Raw genomic sequence first — 21,743 nt, 5'->3', positions numbered from 1 at the left:
CCAATGTCACGTCCAGCATGTATGCCAAGACACACACACAGACACACACACACACACGTGTGTTAAACTGCAGCGTCAACACTCCTCTAACTTAGGCTGCAGTCAGTTAAAAAAAAACATCAACCAACCGAAATCGAAGCCTCTCTTGCTACTCTGAAGTCACCGGTGTGGGAGTATTTTGATGTTCATTCACGTCAATTAACACTAACTTACACAACTTCGCAAGTGAAAAGATGATCTAGTTACAGTCCAAAATTACTTTAAGGCATAAAATGCACATTGATAAGTGCATATTCCATGAACACTAACCTTGGGTCTCTTCGGAGTGTGCTGAAACAGTCAAATTATCATTTGTGTTGTTTAATTTCACTATGTTCACGCCTATGTTTAATATTTGTTCTGTTTACAACCTTGCGGTTGGAACAGTTTAAAAAAAAAAAAGCGGTTTCAAAAGAAAACCCCCTGAAACAGAATAGCCAAAAAAAAGTTAACAACATAAGGAATGCATTAATAGTAATATTCAAAAAATATCGAAAAATCAATTTTTTCATTGACATATCTTGTCATACACAATTATGTCTGTCATCATGACTATGGCAGCATTTTACATTAAGCACGTTCCACTCAACTGACAATCATTGTAAAGAAAAGGCAAGGGCTGTGTCTCAAGCTGCACACTTCCCGTCAGTACTGCTAGTGCACTGAGCAATGAAGTGCAGTTTCAACCAGAAGTGCAAAAAAGTGCAATGTGATATACAAAGTATAGACAGGTGGTGCATAGACAGGTCAAAAAATATAGTGCAGTATAGACAGTAGTATACAGTTGATTTATAGAAGGTGGTTTAGAGCAATATAAATTAAATATAACTATGTGCAGTGTATTAGCAGTTACCTTATAAGAGCAGAATAAATATGGCTATGTAATATGAACAATGTACATATATGTGCAATGTAGTAACATTATAATAGTAGTAAGAATAATATACCGGTAGATATATGCAGTGTATTAACAGAATATAATATAAGAAAACAGAATAAATACAGATATTCAGTATGGAAAATATAGACAGATATGCACAGAATGTACAGCTATGTGCAGTGTGGTAACAGTACCATTGTAGTGCAGAAACAGTAACATAAGAGTAGTAAGAATAAGTGTATGTGCAGGATGGAGCAGTAGAAAATGGCTATATAAGTGTAATTAAACTAAGTATTTGAAGTAGGCAAGTAGGTGTTTGAGAGACAGCCTTAATGTTTTCTAAAATAGCGTTCAATGATCACCAAATTTGTCTTAACTTCTCACATGATGTAAGCAACCTCTTCTGTTAAAAAGCAAAACAGATGTATGTATGTCATGGAGAACTCTGTAGAGGAACTACTTACTGAAACCCATAAGGTTCATCAGTCTTGGTCAACTGTAGAAAAGCTACCTACTGAGACCCATAAGGTTCATCAGTCTGGGTCAACTGTAGAAAAGCTACCTATAGACCCATAAGGTTCATCAGTCTGGGTCAACTGTAGACTGAGCGAGGCTAGGTGTGGCCAGTGTCTGAGACATTAATGGCACCATATGCCTGATACACACACACACACACACACACACACACACACACACACACACACACACACACACAGACACACCTTTGACTATTGTTATCTAGGCCTGAATCCATAAGTTGTGGTGAGTGTCCTTGAAACGGACAGGGCCGGACCAAGGGTCAAGGGTCAGAGCAGAGAGTGTCTCCATCACCCCACCTCCATGGTGCCACCAGCTGCTCTTCCCCGACCTACCCAGACAGTGAGCGCCGTTGTTCCACGTCACAATGGACAATGGATGGGCATGGCCGAGTGGGCATCGTGCTCAGGAGTGGGCAGAGGCCTCAGAATGGGTGGGCTCGCTATGCCGGAGGAGAGGGTGGAGTCGCTTTCTTGGTGACCAACTGAGTACAGCCGTGCTGTGCTGCGTGTCGAGTGGACCATGCACTCTGTGGCCGCCCACTGTCTCTCTTCCACTCTCTCTCTCTCTCTTGCTCTCACTCACTCTCTCTCTTCCTCACATTCTAGCTTCCTAACAATATCTTTCTTTCTTTTGTTCTTTACACTCTCTCTCTCCCTTTCTGTCTCATCCTCTTGCTTATCCTAACACTCTGTCTGCCGAACACTTGCTCTCTCACATCTCTCCTTCCCTCTCGCCTTCCCTCTCTCCCTCCCTCTCTCCCAGGGTCTTTCTCACATACCCTCCCTCTCTCTGAAGAACTCTTATTCATACATTGCTCTCATTAACAACACTTTTGTTGGATAGAGACCAAATGTGAAACTGTAGCCTAGCTGCAATCTGTCAACTTGGGGGTGAGACGAGTGTGTGTGAGCAACGACTGACTGGAGATGAGGCGAGTGTGTGTGAGCAACGACTGACTAGGGATGAGGGGAGTGTGTGTGAGCACCGACTGACTAGGGATGAGGCGAGTGTGTGTGAGCAACGAATGACTGGAGAGCCATAATGTAAGTGGTCATGTAAAGATACTGTCCAAAGGAGCGTCCTCTTTCCCTAGCTAATTCCCACCCAGCTTGACCACATGAGCAGCCCCTTCCTGGCACATACACACCCGGACACACACACACACACACACACACAGATAGAGAGAGAAAGAGAAGTGATCCACATATTCCCAAGCATTTCATCATAGATGTTTCAAGACATACAGAAGTGGAGAACTTCTATAGAAGAAATATTTCCATGTCATCATCTTTAACTTGCAGTGTGACAAGCCTGTACAAGCCTATTTCCTGGCACTGTAATATCAATATACCATATAGTTGGGCATCTTTCCAGTTATGTAGACATACTCACTTTCTGTGTGACCTAATACCCTTGCATGAAATCATTCCAGCATTGCAAACCTGCCACACTAAATGTGTGTGTGTGTGTTTGTGTGAATCTGTTCAACTAACAGCCCTAGTTCATAAATGATGCACGTACATTGATACGCACACATAGTAGTAGATGGATCTAGACCTAGGGTCGTCTGGCGTTTTATGGAAGGACAATTGCCCGTTGACGACTGGCGGGTACCAAGTCCTCCGCGAGACAGCTCTGTACGATGCGCTACAAGAGCAACCCGGTGAGGTCGCCACAGGCGTGCGGCTCACTCATTGGTCTTCGCGCTGTCAGCAGACATCAGTAGATGGCTCCCATTGGCCCTGCGCTATGATTTCGCGAGCAGCCTCACTTGCTCCTTTTTCCACGCGCTACCAGAAATTACAATACCGTGAAATTGATCCGTAGGGAGTCGGCTACGAATGACAACCAACTCTGGATACATTTGTCAGCTTTTGACAAACCGGCGCGTTGCGCATCGCCATGTGTGTTTTCATGGGTCTCCCAAGAGGACATGAGCCACAGCGGAAGATGCGAAATGTAACAAGGACATGATAACTACCCAGTACCTACCCTGCCTTCCACGCCACTACCCGTAGCCTACATTTGAGGAGCGATGATGCCCATATTAAACAGTGACTAACCGCATGACTTGGTCAAATGAAATCCATCTTCTGTTCAAAAATAAAACTAAGTTTAAAAGCTCTGCACACAATGAATGCCATATGCAGCAATGGTTTACGATTTTCACACCACAGACAGAAATAAAACGCGATGTCTTGTAGGCTGTATAAACCCATGCCCTCTCGCCAGCTTCTCGGAAAGCAATTAATTCTTCCCGTTACAGTAACAGCATAGGTTAGGCTACCTCAATGCGAAACCGCATTATGCTTTCGACAGCTTTTCGGGCATTAATAGTAGCCTATTAGCACTCATTGTAAGATAACATGTAGCCTAAGCTTAATGAACCATGTTTAATGTCAAGGGTAGTCTACATAATGCAGACAGCAACGATTTGGTCAAAATGCTATTGGAATGGGTTATTCCTTCATCTCATTTTGAAATACCAACTCGTGCGCTCTAAAAGCGTAATCTAGCCAGACAATCGGTTCACTGGATGGCTGTAACGGTACATAGCCTATAATGTAGCCTCTGCTATTCCATTCAGGTTGATCATGCCAGCTAGTAGAGTAGCATACCTTGGCTAAGAGGATGAAATCCCCGCTATGTCATTGAGGAGACATATTAGAGCATTACTTTGAATACTTGGAACATGATCACTGTGTCTCAAATACACACGTTTCCGTCAAATCACTGAAAGCATGTCAGAAAGAGATGCAGGAAACGATGCAAGATTACGCGGACCAGACCTAACGTTAATCTCATTCCTAAAGCATTGCGAAAAAGATGACCTATTAATGCAGACTGTGGTATCAGCCAATGAATGTTTAGCGTCAATTGTGTTCTTTTCGTTTTGTATTAATTTCACATAACAGGCAATTTATACAGTAGGCCTATTTCACAGAAAGAAAAAACGCATGTTTAAGCTAGAGATAACCACACATAAATCAACGTCTCAGCCACAGCAAGAACACAGTACCAGTTTTCCTGCATCCACCGGATGGCTTCGTCTTCATTGAACTGTCTCTCAAATTCGTACTCTTGCAGCGCTAGCACCGACATTGTCTCTCTTCTGGGTTTTCAAAGCGGACGTGAAGGCAAGACAAGACGAAACGCGAAATATTCAAATAGTTTCCGCCTTAAATCGCGCTCCAACTCAGCCGCGGCCCCTATCTTGCATTGCGCTTGCCGCTGCCAGGAACTCATTCAGTAGATCTCCGATGTCAGCCTATATGCCTTCCACTTCCAACCGGCATACGCCCTCCTGCCTAAGAAGTGGTATCACGGTCCTAACGCCTTCAGTTCCAGGCTTTATCTGCGCGTGTCTTCACTTTTGTAGTACTGCAAACACGGCAGGGCTGCGAATGTCGTCACCCGATTGCTACAGTGACCTTTGACACAGATAATGATTCAGGGACGCTTAAGCAAACTAATATATTTGGCTGGACTTATAACATTTCATAACATGTTCAAAATTGTTTAGTCATTGTTAGTCATTCTTTATAGCTAATTGTGTTTTATTTATCCTTTAAATGCCCCTAGCAGAGGCTTGCTTTTTCTTTTACCTGAAGGCCCATCCATCTTTAGAGTTTGTGACAAAATGTGCCTAATAACAGAATTGAATAGAGGTGGCGTGATCCATGCACCCATAACCTGGCTTTGTAAGACTCTGGGTGGGGAGTCTGTGAGCTGTGAACCTTGAACCTATGGCCTGATTAAAGTCATCAGTTGGATGCTGATTTTTATTTATTTTATTCTCTGATGATTTGCATCCGATGGTTGACTGATCACCTTGTAAGGATAATCAGGTCAGGGTTGTCTACACGGTGCAATGACTGAGGGGGCATTTGAGATTTGCAAGTGGATCAACATTATATTGTTGGATGGGATAAGTTACAATGAGGGAGTGCAAGCAAGCATGGATGGACAAATTAGGGGAGAACTGGGTTGAAAGCCGAACACTTTCTAATGTGTGTTTTACCAGACTGAGAGCCACCTGCACCTGTGTCTTCTGTCATATGTATCCAGTTCCGTTTGCAGAACAAACACAGACACAATGTAGCCTATAAGCATATATGTAGGCCATGTCGTAGGCTGAGGAAAGAATGGCCGTGTCCTCAAATCAGAGTGTTTCCGGGTTGGCATCCTGGTGGGCAGTTGGGTATGTAATGTGGCAACTAAATTCAGCATGGAAATGACCACGCCCTGTAGTAGATAATGCCCATGTCCTCCCCCATTTTACAGTGTGTAAGCTGCAATGGACCCTTACAACTACCTAAACAAACATGCATTTCTAAAGGAATGCTGGTGGCACACAAAATAACATTGAGCTAATGGTAACTCGGGGATTAAACAAAAATGGAAAACAAGTTTTAAAAGTTGACATTTTGTAAAGCACTACACTAAAGTCTGATACATTTTCATTACAACTTATCTGCATTGATTTTGAAGGTTTAAACTGGAAACACTCTAGGAAGAGATTGAACAGGTCTATAGCAGAGACTTTCTAATGTGGAGACACAGCACTCAAAAAATACTCCATAGAAATGCATGGGGCTAGTTTGTCACGCCAATATGGCCGTTGTCTACACATATCCCACCCCTTCCTCGGCAAAACGTCGACATGTGAATACATTGAGCAAATAATGTGGTGTGATGTGAATACATTGAGCCAATCATATGGTGTGTTGTGAAGACATTGTGCCAATCATGTGTTGTGATCTCGCCGCTGGAGCAAGATTGGTGTCGTGAAGCCTTGCGCACGCGCAGTTCGACCCAAAGACTGTGCCCGATGAGTGCCCATAAAACGTTGGTATATGGCCGCCGAGTGGAGGGACTTGCCTAAAAGGACTTTGTCTATAGCAACATTGCAACACAGTTGAAACTAAATTATTATAATTTGATGTCATCAAAATTGTATCATATTGTCCTGCTTATCGGCATGAAACTAAAGATGTGAGAAAAGAGTAGGCTACTAAAGTTTACCCAGGGATAAAAATAACTGTTCTAGCTTTAAAATGCCCTTTTCAAGCATTCTGAGATGTGAAGGACCACAGAATTGCCTATTTCTTGCATGCTACAAAACATATTTAACATATTGACATATGCATGTTATACCTTGCAAGGAAGCAATATTAAGATAAATCTTATAAATTCTTTATTTGTCAACATCTCTGGAATCATCCATAGAAGTCACTTCTGAATATGTGTTTATTTAGTCAGGAAGGATGGTTAAATTGGATCTCAAAGATCCAACTACGAATTTGTCAATAACTTCACGCTTAAATAGCAGACTCTCCCATCAGTCTCCAATAAACAGAAGCTGTTGCTAGGCAACGCCTCTCTGGAGGAGATGGTTTCCCAGAGTGCCGCACCATGACGCCACAGCATGGAGGCCCCCAAGGAGTTGAAACTCTGATGTCAACACCACAGAGGTTATGTCATTTGCAGATGAACAGGACCATTACACACACAGACACACGCACACACACACATGCAGTACGGCAAAGCTGTATGCGACACAGAGAATTGGTATTTATTTGTGAGAAATAAAAAGAAAGATGCATAACTAAGGCAAAAGAGGTCTAAATCATTTCATAGAGATATTGCTCATTATACAACCCTAAATCCGAAAAAGTTGGGACGCTGTGTAAAATGCAAATAAAAACAGAATGTGATGATATACACATCTCGTAAACCCATATTTAGCTGCAAAAAGGACATAGACAACATATAAAATGTTGAAAATGAAACTTTTGACTATTTCATTGAAAATATACGGTATGTTCATTTTGAATTTGATGCCAGCAGCATAAAAAAAGGTGGGACAGGGGCATGTTTACCACTGTGCTGCTTCACCTCTTAATTTACTTAATTCACTGCGTTTCAATGTCTTTGTACATGTACTCTGCACAATGACAATAAAGTTGAATCTAATCTAATCTAATCTAATTCAACAACATTCTGTAAATGTTTAGGAACTGAGGAGACCAGTTGCTAGAGTTTTGAGAATGAAATGTTGTCCCAGTCCTGCCCGATCTAGGATTTCAGTTGCTCAACAGGGTATTCTTAATCATGTTTTTCATTCCATGATGCACCTAATTTGGTCTGGACTGCAGACAGGCCATTTTAGCACCTGGACTCTTCCGCTATGGAGAAATACTGTTTAAATTATGTGCAGAATTCATTTTGCCATTGTTCCCCTGAAATATTCAAGGTGTTCCCCGAAAAAGACGTTGCCTGGATGGCAGTATATGTTGCTGTATACATCATTCAGAATTGATTGTGACTTATCAGATGTGCAACATGCCATGCTGTAGGCACTAATCACCTTCATCAGATGCTGGGTTTTGAACTCAGCACTATAACAAGTTGTATAAGTTGGATAGGCCCTCTCCTCTTTGGCCAGAGGAGTCCATGATTTCCAAAAAGAATGGCAAATATTAATTGATCTCACCACGGGACCTTTTTCCACTTTACCTCAGTCCATTTTAAATGTGTTCAGGCCCAGATAAGACGGAGGTATTTTTGGATCACATCTAATTACAATTTCTTCTTTTGCATGGTAAAGTTTACACTAGCACTTGTGAATTGGATATCAAACTGTGCTCATACATGGGCGGATTATGAACTTTCGGGCCCCTGGGCCCAGATGTATTAAGGACCCCCCACTTATTGTTGCATATGTGGGAGGGGGGGTTTAGGGGGTACTCCCCCAGACATTTTTTAATTTGTTTGATGAGATTTCCTGTATTCTGGTGCATTTTGGGGGTGGCCAATTCTAAATTCAATCAGATTCATAGCCTACATCCTGATTTGTTGATATTGAGGCAATGATTCCATGCAAAGGTTTGGGTTTCAGGGCCCCATGACCCCTTGGGCCCCTGGGCCTAGGTCCGGTAGGCCCGTGCAGTAATCCATCCCTGTGCTCATAGACAATGGTTATCACTGAGCCCATACAATGGTTTTCATTACAGAAACAGGTCTGGTTTTAATGAAGTGGCATCTAAGATCCAAAAGACCACCGCCATCCAATATTGTTTTTCAGCTGTCTCTTGTTTGCAAAGATTTCTCTGGATTCTCTGAATATTTGGATGATGAACTCCCCAAATACTTCGCAATTTCATGTTAAGAAGTATTATAATTATACATCTTTACATCTAACAGACTCTGTCTTTCTGGGATGCTCTTTTTCATACCCAATCATGTTGCCAGTTACCCTAATTAGTTGTAAAATATTTCTTCTTTTGTTTTCTTTATCATTACACAACTTTTCCATACATGTCATTTTTTCTTGGCTCAGTCCCAACTTTTTTTGAAACGTGTTGCTGGTATCAAATTAAAATATATTTTCCATGAAATAGTCATACATGTCATTTTCAACATTTGATATGTTGTCTACATCCCTTTTGCAGCTAAATATGTGTTTACGAAATTTGCAGATTATCACATTCTATTTTTATTTGCATTTTGCACAACATCCCAACTTTTTCTGATTTGGGGTTGTATGTTGCTAAAAACCACTGGATGTGATTTTTATTTTATTATAATTTGTAATATATTTTATAATGTATGTTTTTAATATAACTTTCCCTTCCTACCAAAACATCTGGGGGCCGTATGAAACCTGCTGGTGGGCCTGATCTGGCCACCGGTCCTTATGTTTGACACCACTGCACTATAGGGAGCCTGTGTACCACCAGTGGTATGCGCACCACAGTTTGAGAACCTGGTGTATGTGATTTACTTACAACAATCTGATTTTGGGTTCCTTTGTCTGGTGTTGTCCATCTCTAGATTGGGACCCTGGGCAGGGTCCTGCGTATTTCTCAGGATTTCTTCAATATGTATAGTCTCGCTTCATAGTTGTTTGTTTGTTGAAATTCTCAGTTGAGAAGGGTCAGCCAGCTTCATGTTCTGTATAAGTGACAGATTGAGTCATGCATTTTTATCTCCTGTTTTATGTGGAATAGACAGGACACTTTTGCAATGCAATGTTTTTCCAAATATATTCCTTATCTGAGTACATACAGTTAAGAACAAAATTATTCATACCCCTGGCAAATATTGATGTAATGTTGATTTTCTCTTGACCAATATGTTTGTTCTGGCTGAAAATCACACTGCCACATGCCAAAAGGTTGTAAGGTAATGTGGTAGAAACGTGGAATCAAAAAAATAATCGTTTTTATCTTTTTAAACATTTTTTGGAAAACTGGCATGTCCAAAATTATTCATACCCTTTTTAAATAATCAATGGAAACATCTATATTTGCCATCAAATCTTCAATTTTGTTCTTATAATACTTACCAAGCCTCTCCATGTCTCCACAATGATTGTAGACCGCAGCTTTTTAGCAGCGATCTGGGTTTTGAGGCAGGAACGATTATTTGCCATCACGTTGGCCTTGTGCTAACTTTTTTGACTGATTGAGGTCTGGACTCTGGCTGGGCCACTCTTAAAATGTTGACAATGTTCTCTGTTAACCATTTCTTGCCTGGTTTGGCTGTTTGTTTCGGATCATTGTCTGGTTTAATGGTCCAATGATGCCTATTGGGGCAGGTCTCTTGGCTCACTGTCTGATCTTTTCCACCAGAATATCAGTGGAAATTGATTATTTAAAAAGGGTATGAATAGTTATGAGCTTGCCATTTTTCATAAAAAGGTTAAAGATGAAATCACTTCTTTTTTTAATTCTATGTTTCTCCCACATTGTCTTACCAACTTTTGGCATGTGATAGCATTTTCAGTCAGAACAAACATATTGATAAAGAGAAAATCAGCATTAAATCAATATTTGCCAGGGGTATGAATCATTTTGTTCTTAACTGAATGTATATACATATTTTTTGCATTTCATCTGTGTCCTCTAATGATTCTTTCTACGTTTGACCGTCCCTTCAGAGGTCACTATGAGACGACTCCTCAGGTGTCAGAGGTCACTATGAGACTACCGGTAGTCTTCTGGTATCAGAGGTCACTATGAGACGACTCCTCAGGTGTCAGAGGTCACTATGAGACTACCGGTAGTCTTCTGGTATCAGAGGTCACTATGAGACGACTCCTTAGGTGCCAGAGGTCACTATGAGATGTCTCTTCTGGTGTCGCGTCCGTCCCTTCAGAGGTCACTATGAGACTACCGGTAGTCTTCTGGTATCAGAGGTCACTATGAGACGACTCCTCTGGTATCAGAGGTCGCTATGAGACTACTTCTCTGTTATCAGAGGTCGCTATGAGACTACTTTTCTGTTATCAGAGGTCGCTATGAGACTACTTCTCTGTTATCAGAGGTCGCTATGAGACTACTTTTCTGTTATCAGAGGTCGCTATGAGACTCCTCTGGTGTCAGAGGTCGCTATGAGACTCCTCTGGTGTCGCGTCCGCCTCTCTCTCCCTCTCTCCGTTCTATGCTGGGGATAGTTTTCCATGCTGATGGGAATGTGGGCACACTTGTTCATACTGCATTATTCAACTTAGTCAAATTTCAGGAATTGATTATTTGGAAAATCCCTCTGAAAATGGTAATGAAATATTGACACGATCGCTTTCCTGGTTCATTTCTCTCTCATTAATTATGCATAGTAAGTGGCTGTGCAATGCTGTGCGGTGGACCTCCCTGAGTAGGGTACAGCACTGCACAGCATCCACCCCTTCTTCCTGAGCCTCACATGTTCAATAAGGTCTATAGAAACTAATGGATGTCACCATTAAGCACTTAAATTACCTGTATCATTCATTTCATTTAAATTATCTAAATATAAAGATAATGTCACGGTGCTGGGGAATATTGGGGTGTGTGTGTCTGTTATTGTATATGTGTGTGTGTGTGTGTGTCTGTTATTGTACATAAGTGTATGTGTGAGAGAGAGAAAAAATAATAAAACTACAGTTCCTTTGTTTCCAGGGTTTCCCACACAAAACATCACACTCTCACACTCAAAGGATCATCGACTACTCAATCACAACATTAAAAACAATAAACAGCATAAGGTATTTATGTGCACATCAACAAGTTCTTTGTTTTAATTGTTTGTTTGTATACATTAGCATTTCACCAATAATTCAGTCAGATTTTCCTGGATGTCTTATTTTGCCTTAAGAAACATGAACCCCAGTATTTGGCTTGTGGCTAAATGAATGCTTGTCGTTGATCAATTTGTGATCAATTTATGTGATTAAAATGCATGAATATCTGCAAAGGTTTCCAGCGTTAAAGAGACCATATTTGACAGGATTACATTTAAATGTAGATCAAATCATGACCAAATTTACCCCAGATTACTGGCTCTCTGACCATTACCCAGACCTTTCCTTCGTCTTGCGCTCCACCTGGTGGTTGGTTAGCAAAACTGCCATACCAACAGGAACGCAGAGGTTTCAAATAACTGCTGAGACCGGAGGTCTTTACGATTTATCAGTCCGAGCATTACTTTTTTTATTTAATGTGGGCCCAATATTTTATATCAAAGTTTAGACCAACATCTGATCATTTCTTGCCTTCAAGTAACGGAGACCTCGATTTAATTTGTGCCCTGGCTCTGCATAGACCGTTCTTGTGCGTTATGGCGCACCCTACTGTTCGAATAGAGGCATGACCTCAAAGCACTGAGAGGTACACCAAATTATCTGGTCCTTACCGCAGATCCAGTGGATCTGCGTTTAATCCGCCAGTATCACGGAGGTTTTACAGATTCATTCAGACAGATCTGAAAAGCCAAAGTCATTACCGTTGTCGGACTAAGACAAAATGATGACACCATTACCCTTATTATCATTGCCCCACATTGTCCTTGCTGTCAAATAGTCGAAATAATATAATGAAATGTAAATAAATAATGTAATAAAATGAAAACACAAACAATCAAATTCAGGGGTGAGCACGGGCAGTTAAGGGGGTTTGTGCTTAAGATGAAAAATCAACCAGTTATTAGAGAGTTTATGAGACTTATGATACTTATAAGGTACCGCTGACACGGCTTAAGTAATGACCTATCCCATGGCCTATCAATGAAGGTGTGGATCAAGCTAAATAGGCTATTTACCTTATATCATCAGCCAATGGCTACTTCCGACTAGTGCTGAACAAGAAAAGGAGGCATATTAGCACAATTCCATAGGATACAGATCAAAGTTAGGCTTAATCCATATGTGTTATGTTTTAGCCTATTTATTTTTGTTTTTTTGTTATTTTTGTTATATTGTTTGATAAAGGAAATAATCGTGACGAGTTGCTGTCACTCGTTCTGTTTGAGGTGGCTACTTTTTCCCCGCTTGTCTTCTTGGTTCATTGCACGCAATGCTGGAATAGAGTTTCAATACTGATGAGCAGTACCGTGCGCTGCCGCTACCAGTTTCATCAATGAAAAGCAAGACATACGTCGATGGTGCGCCAGGGGGTTCGATATGCGTTAACTGTGGTTGCCAAGGCGAGTTGAATGGCGCAGGCTAGTGCAGTCTTGCAAATTAATCAACGGGGGGGGCTTTAAAAAAATGCCCAGCGAAATTGGCATTTATGTTGTTCGAGGTCAGAAGGGCAGGTGTTTGAGCACCACCCGTGTTTTATCTGTGCCAAAAAATCACTGCTTGTAGCCTAGGCCTAGTCATCTGACATTTTACACTAAATCTGCGTTGGAATTCTTTGTTCAACGTGCATTAATAATTCTTGTCACCCAGTGCATCGCAGTGGTGGTCATCAGTCCATAGACGTATGCTGAAATAATTCTGGAAAAGTTCTGGAAAGCTTTCCACGGTGAGGTGCGTGAAAAGCTTTGTCAATGAGAACCTCTTATAGCCTTTTGACACTCACACGAAACCATAGATATTATACCATTATGAGCAGTAGCTGGTTAATGTGAATTTGCCTTCTTGTGTTAGCTATCTCAGGAGCCGCGAGCTCCTTGCATACTCCCTGTCGCGAGCCAAAGCCTTCTCTACCAAACCCACATTCAGTTCGGTTCTGTGGATAAACCATCTCCTCCGAGCCGTTAATGACTGTGAGCTCATGACGCCTTCCAGCCTAGATTACCGGGACTTATTCAACCGGAGCTCAAACGAGGGCGCGTCATGAGGAGATAGTGTTAAAAAAAAGAGAAAGAAACTAGTCCCACCACATTGCTGTCAGGGTTTTAACTGTGAGCGGGCTCGGACGTGTCTACCCTCACAGAGATTATAACACCAGGCGTCTAGCAGGTGACGGCTGGCGCGTGTATTAACAGCTAGGCAGTTCTCCAGTGCAGCTCATTCGCATGTTTAAACACGGTCCGTTAACCTGTCGAACCCCATCAGCGCTTTAACTCTAAATCTGTTAGAAGGAAGGTTCCGGATATCTGTAGTAAAGTAATAAGTTTAGATAAAAAAGTAAAACAAAAAATGACTAGAACTGTAGGCAGGGCCGGAGTGGGGCCACTTTTCAGCACTGGAGTTTTAGGCCCAAGACCGGCCCACTTTTTTAGTGGTGGTGGAAATTGGATAAATAAGGCAACATTTCAGCTCTTATCCTGTAGTTTTTATTATAGGCTACCAATATTCCACTATTCCACAAGGATAGGTTGATAAGTTAACAAAAACAGGAAGGAAGAAATAAAGCATTTCAAATGTATCCCACAATTCCACTAAGAGGCATATTGAACTACTGTATTTTCTGCATGGGTCAGAGCTATCGTGTTATTGTTTGGTGATTTGCTCCTTTACTACACCCACTTCTTTGCAAACAAGGCATATTTGATCATGTAGCCTACTGCTGTCATATAGCGTACTGTTCTTTCTTACATAAAATAACTTTAATTCATGGTTAACTCTATTATCCTTTATACTTGTCCCTGTAGTCATAGCTAATTTCGGGCTCATCATTTTCAGCGGGGGACTGGCTGATCTGCTGCTCAGAGGCTACTTTTGTTATTAGGCCTAGGCTACTGCATACACAGATGACAGAGACTTGCAATATTTGCAAAGTCTATGAATCGCCATATTGGATGATACAAAAAGGCTAATATTTTAATTCATTTAATATGTTGCTTGCGAATAGGTTGACAACGCTACAACGTCCAGTATTAGCCCAATAATTACGCCACTGTGCGCCGCATGGCTATCTCTCTTTACCAGTTGCCATTTATGTCTGTCCTCTTCAAAAAAAATCTGGAAGCTTGACACATTTGACAGCATTTCCCTCCAATACTTTTCGTCTTTTTTACCTGGCCTTTTCAGTTCCTCATGGCCTCTTTCTACCATCCATCCTCCCTGACGCTTCACTACGGTAGGGCCGGCCCGGCTGGTGGTATCTGAGAAAACTTTTTAGGAAAGACGGGCTATATGGACCCAACCAATTAACTCTTCTTGGGAGGGGAGAACAATCCATGCAGAGGCTGCGGTGTTAGGCATAGAATGTGTGTAGCCAACTTTAAGAGAAGATAGATTAACGTGGCAAATGTCAATATTTTTCCCTCGACCGGCCCAAAAGTGAAGCGGCCCACCGGGAATTCTCCCGATTCTCCCGATTACCCACTCCGGGCCTGACTGTAGGCTATTTACTGTTTCCTCAGCTTGGGGAGATTGTGGTAGATACCCACTGCAGCACTGATCCAATAATCAAGCACTCCTCAACATCCAGCACACACACACACACACAAACAAACAAACAAACACGTTTTGGAAGGATGGCATGTTCACCATCAGCAATTTTCATTGAAGATGGGTTTAATAAATCATCTGCATTTAGGTATTAATTTACCTGTCTGTATATAAAGCAGTCATAATGATGCCTCAAAACAATCAACACCTTTTTCTTTTACATGTGGGAACAGCAGCTCTTGGTAACTCCTCCATGGGCGATTGCTATTACATTAATTATACTTAATGCTACGTTATACCAATATTCCAAGATCATATACACTTGCCACCCTCTATTTTGCATGCAATGCTTATTGAAACCAGCTCTGTAATCTGTATGACTTTTAGCAAGGCAGAAGGATTCCTCTCAGAGCCACAGAGAGGGCTCTTATTGCTCCCAGTCCCTCTGCAATCAACAGTGCCTGCTGGGAAAGACAATCTCAGAGTGGCAACAGGGGATTGGTCAGCAGATTGATTGTGTTCCTGTCAGTCAACCAATTAATCGGCAGGTAGAATCTATGTTTTGGATATTGCCCATTTTCACATTGCATTCTTATCCCAACAACCACAAAATGGGGCAAATGTCTGTTTTTTTATTTACACTGTATGCCATATTGAGAGTTGCTTGAGTCTGTAGATCGATGACATTTTCTCACTTAATCTAAGATCTAAGGACAGAAAAAAAAAACACATTTATTAGTTATACAAGTCCAGAAATGACACGTTCATGCCCATTCATTTTGTACATGCACACTTCAAAGGTAAACATTTAACAGATTGTGGTTTTGTTTCTGTTGTTGTTTGTGTCTTTTTGTAAATACACCCCTGGTTGTTGGCTACAGGAAGTACCTCTACTGCAATCACTCCCGGTAGCCATAGTGGTAGTAGACGTCCTTGTAGTGGCACTGACTTCCGGTGGTTCTTTCCTTGGATAAGAAGAATTAGCAACCCTGTGCTGTGCCTCTGGCTGGTGGAGTGTGTGTGTGTGTTACCTGCTGGCCGGTGGAGTGTGGGTGCTAAGAGTGTGTGTGTGTTTGTGTGTGTATGTTACCTACTGTAACTGTAGTCTCAGGGTCTCAGGCCGGTGGAGAGGGGTGCTAAGAGTGTGTGTGTGTGTTAACCTGCTGTAGTTCCAGGCCGGTGGAGTGTGTGTGTGTTTGTGTGTGTGTGTGTGTGTGTGTGTGTGTGTGTGCGTGCGCGTGTTACCTGCTGTAGTCCCAGGCCGGTGGATTGCGGGTGCTAAGAGTGTGGTGTGATCTAACTCTGTGCTGATGCTCCTGTCACTCTCACTACTAAGCTAAAGCACTATGCCCCCAAAGAGTTACAGCCTGACTGTGTCAGCTGTTCTCCCTCTCTGTTGCTTTCTCTCTCTCTCTCTCTCTATCTCTGTCTGTCTGTCTGTCTCACTCTCACTCTCACTCACTCATGTGCACACACACACACCACGCAAACAACCATAACCAGCATGGTGTCCAAATATGCATTCAGTTACATACACATACTGTATATACACACACACACATACGAAGAGAGAGAGATAGAGAGACCATTAGCACAGTATCCTTACACATAAAATCGTCAAAACAATCATTTTCATCAAAACTTCTTTACTCACACACCATATCCCTGCAGTCACACAACTCAAACACATACACACAGCCTTCAAACATGTGTACACACATACACATACACACACACACACACACACACACACAGAGATCACATCACACATCACCAGGGCATTAGCGATTCCTCTGTGTTGCAGCACAACACGCCCTCCGTGTGGAGGCCCTAATCGATTCTGGAGAGAAAACATCTAAGATGTTTCTTTTTAATAAAACTTCAGAAAGCAGGAAGCGTGCGAGTCATGAAATTTGCCCCGGTTACTATCGTTCACACGCTCCCTCTCCCTGTTCCCCTCCATCTCTCTCTCTCTCTCTCTCTCTCTCTCTCTCTCTCTCTTTTTCTCTCCCCTTTCCTCTCCACCTCTCTCTTTCTCTCTCTCTATTTCTCTCTCTCTCCCTCCCTCTTCTCTGAGCATGCCTGCGGCGACAAGCACTGCCTCTGCCCTATTCTACAGTCTTCAAAGCTCAAGCATATCAGATGGGGAGGGCCTCCTGTCTCTCGCGTGCACACACGCATACACACGCACACAAACACACACGCTTTTGCACAGTCAAACACTCTTTAAGCCAAACACTACACAATCAATCTAAATGCTCTCTGACTACAGCGTCCACCCCATCGCCAGTCTCAGCCTTATCCTGCCCCCTCTCTCTCTTCCCAAATAGACTGCCCCCCCCTCTCTCCCTTTCCCAATTAGACTGCCCAGTTAATGGGGAAAACTGGAATATGGGGAGCAGTACTGAATGATGAGCGTTGGCAATATTGGAAGAAGGAGGAGGACCTCTGGGAGCTCTGCACTATCTCTTAGAGAATTGGTTTAGTGCAATCAAAACACCTCAGAAGTGCTGGTGGATTACATTTATTGTACCAAGTGGAGATGGACTCAAGGGAGGTGGAGCTGGTTCAGGCTGGCTAGAGAGCTATGGAAGGACCATGGTGGAGAAGTAGAGGGAAAATATGAGGACCTTGAGCTTTTGGTTTGAGGATGCAAAACCTTAATATCTTGTCAAGTTCCAAGATCCACCATAATATACAATATAGTAGAGAATGCTGCAAAGATTAGAATGGAAATCAATTTAGCAAATAAGCAGTATTCACTGTTTAGAGTTTTAGTTTTCACAGCTACTTCACCTGTGCTGAAGTGAAATGAAGGCTAAATCACGGACTCTCTTCCACACACGTGATAAATCGTCCAAATACATGTTAACACATTCAGTCTATAAACCAACAAAAGTCTCCGATCTGTTGAGTTAGTTGCGTTTCCATGGTGCAGAGAGAGCGCGCGCTAATCCTCTCCGCGCTGCTCTTGACCCGCCACCACATGTGGCGTCTCCGCATTAGGTGAGCACGAGAATGCGGGAGGTCACTGCTGCTTGACCCCACGCACAGCCTGCTGCATCAGGATTGGACCGTATCCCGCCCCTGCGTGGACACACAGACACCCTCCCCCAGATGAGGCTGGAGAGGCGTTCGGGTGTGGTATGGAGCCTATAACCGATGTTCGCAATTTATTTAGTATCTTGGGTAGAGGAATTTATCGATGTACCTGCGCTTGGAATAGCACGTTTTTGTTTGTTACGTGTCTTTTCTTGTTGGTTGTTTTTGTATCGTGTAGTTTCAAGTGGATGTTAACTTTTAAATCAGTGCACATTCAAAGGCAGAGTGTGCAGATTAATTTTGTGAGTGATCAGGATAAAGCATTGGATATTATAGACTACATGATCTAGATGTGTCTAAATGATCTTAAACGTTGGTTGAAACAAAGCATTCGAAAGTGCAATTTATATACCGATGAATGCATGAATTTGATTGAATTTTTTGATAGTTTAGGCACATAGTCGTTAGAAATGTTACAAAAAAAAGATTAGAACGAGTATTGGCACAATGTTCTTTTTTTTTATATACTCTGCACCCAAATTACTTTTTTTCCATGCGTCTAGGCTAGCCTAGCCTATATGACGCATGATCTATCCCCCTGACTCGGACATCAATGTGATATTCTAAAGCCAACACTCTCCCTGGTATTTGAACACTCATGGTCCTTAATAGGGAGTCCACAGACCGAGGGGGAAGCACTATGAGTGAATCTGTGTTTTGTTCATTATTTCGGCTAGTCGTGCGGAAAATTACGGAAATCCACATTTATCTTGACATGCATATCTTCATATAGATGTAATTTGTCTTTTCCTAATATGTTCACCTTTGGCTGTCATTTAAAATAACAACATATTTGCACAGTAATATTTGTCACAGTGTTCGGGTGGGTATTTAAGTCTTTGTCTTGCAGATTAACAATATCCCATGTACTATTTCGTCTATTTCATTTGACGTGCCACAGTCATCACTTCCATTGTCTCACACAGAATGACCCAACGTAGCAAATGTGGTCGTGATCATGCAATGAATTTTAATAGGCGAGTTGAACGGGCTTCTGACTGTGTAGTTTATGTAACTAGTCTTGTTTCAGACACATCATAAACATTAGATATGGCCTGTGGTTTTAAATTAGCTTTATGACCCAACATGTCCAGCATTTAGGCTATTTATAGGCTACATTTATGTGATGTTTACAAAGTTTAATGGTCTAGCAACGGAGAAACCCCTCAATGAAAATCTAAATGACCTGTTGTTAAGCATTTTTACTGTTACAATGTGCATAAAATTCTTCATGCAATACGGGCACTAGCAATTACATTGCTATGTCTGTAAAATAATATTGTACTCACAACCACGTCGAATAATAAAGTAGAGAATATCAACTGCAACGTAAAACCATATGCTTAAGCGGCCATAATCTCTTTGTGAAAGTCGGGAACAGTTGCATTTTCTTTCAGGTGTGTTCAGAGTCTGGTAATAAATGCATCAAAATAGTAATTTCAAACAATTATATTTTATTTGAGTCTTACTGAAGTTCATGGCTATATACCAAAAAACATTTCAGGTCTATTTTATACTTATCTATCTATCTAGTACAAACGCAATACAGACATAGCCTACCATTTTTTTCCGAGTAATGAAAAAAATCGCCAGATCCATCCATTGTTTACAAAACAATCAGTGTCATTTCCTTTACACTGAACTGTAAGTAAATCCTTCAGTGAATTTTTTTTTACCTCCCGGCTGTTTTCTTCTGTCCATAAAGAGAACCCGAGAGAGAGAGAGGGAGAGAGAGGAGACGTGCGGCCTTTTGGGCGGCCTCGGGCTGACTGAAGGTCCCATGTCCTGCTCCCGTGGGCCGTGGCTGGCGGTGTTTATTGGGATGTGTATTGAGACGCAGACTTCAGATATCAACCCGGTCAGTCGGTGAGTTCCTCTCACTTTTCCGACCGAAGGAGTCTCACGGAATGGCACGGGCCTGTGGGTGTGTATTAGATGTTTAATTTATGACTGTGACTGGGGCACATGACTGTTGTAAAAATGTGGCGCTTGAAGAAACAATTACGAGTATGGAGTTTAAGATCTCCTCAAGCTGTGAAAAACAGCAACTCAATTTACACTATAGACACACAGAGCCGCCATGCATAAAATATTTTAAGACTGCAATGGAATTATAATTATTGTTATTTTAATCATTACTTTATTAGTCCTCTTCTGTAAGGCTTTAGCTAAAGCAAATACTTCTTTCACACATGTGTATTCGCCTTGTTTACGTTGACTAATTAGCCATACAGTGTAAGCTACATTGAGTTACAAAGTTAATAGGCTTTTAAACCGAATGAAAGGTGATTGCAAGTCATTGTCAGGAAAGTTGACGTGCCTACTCACCAGGTAGCCTACCACAGCCTTTAGTAGGGAATAGTTGGCCAGTGTTTCAGACGATGGTACGGCTTCTCTGCCATCCTAACACCGTTTCAACATGACTTGTTCAACAGTAGTGAGATCACAGAGGCACACGAACACACACGCATACGTACCCACCCGCACCGTCCCCGGGCTACATACCTCTCATTGTTTGTGCAAACTTGTGAATTGCATTTTCTCGGTGCCTTAGCGTTGTTTTCGTTTGCTACAAACGCACCAGTGCAAATAATGATGGACTAGCGCACTCAACAAACACACTGTCTAGACAAACCTACAATAGCGTATCCGTTCTGTTTCCAACTGAAGCAGTGAAAAGGGAGTAAAATGGATAATTTTCTATACCAGCTTGTAATTATTATTATGATTATGACTATTTATTTATTTATTTATTTATTTGCATCTACATTGGTTTACCATTATGCAAACACATCGTTCCACATTATGACTAGCTATAATGATAGAATAGGCCTATTTGATTGCATTTCCATTTCAGTCAAACAGTTGCTCACTGATATTTACTTACACTCAACCCAAGCACTGCTGCACTTGGTGGGTCACGAACTTACTTTGTAAGCGTCAGTAATTCCGTGCGTAAACATACCCATAGCCAACAAACTAATGGCTAATTAAAGTCCTATTATGAGTACATTATGACATCCTTCAGCAGTAACACACTTGGCTCTACTTGAAAATTCAATCCAGTAAAGGAGATCTACGAAGAGAAATTTCTGGAATATTTTTCTATCTCCTTTATCAAGCCCTTTGTTCCCTTATGTTCCTTCCACTCTCCGGCTAAACCTGCTTGAGCGAGCGGCTGCTTCATCCATGTGTGGCCCGCGCTACTTATGCTTATTCCAGTGTTATTTCAAGCCTCGCTGATCACTTGGAGTCCTTGCTCAATCAGACATGTATATTCTGTGGCTAATCTGCGCGGGACGTCTCGCCCTCCTAGGCGCGTGCATCCCGCGTCTAGCCTATGTGTATTGAAGGGGTTCATTGTTTTCCTAATAGATTAGAGTCACCTACGGCTCGTAATGGAACAGAAACAGACAACCTTACTCGAATAAAGTTGACCGCCCACGTAAATATTGCCATAGATACTTGTTCTAACACCAAAGAAACCGGCAGCCAAACTTGTAAAACAGTTTAGAACAATATATTTACTTCCATTAAATAAAACACAATAGTTTATTATTTTTGGGATGTTGAAAA

At 41.8% G+C, this 21,743-nt stretch overlaps 1 protein-coding gene across 1 annotated transcript in view; it reads right to left on the bottom strand.

The window, feature by feature from the left end:
* elovl6 (ELOVL fatty acid elongase 6) overlaps nucleotides 1–4,749 on the bottom strand; it is a 21,951-nt gene extending 17,202 nt beyond the window's left edge. Inside the window, exon 1 of the mRNA XM_076287607.1 lies at nucleotides 4,479–4,749. Coding sequence (XP_076143722.1) covers nucleotides 4,479–4,561 — 83 coding nt within the window. The 5' untranslated portion in view covers nucleotides 4,562–4,749. The remainder of the gene's footprint in view (nucleotides 1–4,478) is intronic.
* Nucleotides 4,750–21,743: the final 16,994 nt, after the last annotated feature.

Source organism: Alosa pseudoharengus, unplaced genomic scaffold (genome assembly GCF_046254945.1).
Source record: "Alosa pseudoharengus isolate Yale_2024_CS ecotype anadromous, Long Island Sound unplaced genomic scaffold, YU_APseudo_1.1 YU_APseudo_1.1_scf_16, whole genome shotgun sequence".
Lineage (NCBI taxonomy): Eukaryota > Metazoa > Chordata > Actinopteri > Clupeiformes > Clupeidae > Alosa > Alosa pseudoharengus.
This window is presented reverse-complemented; position numbering and strand designations above follow the sequence as displayed.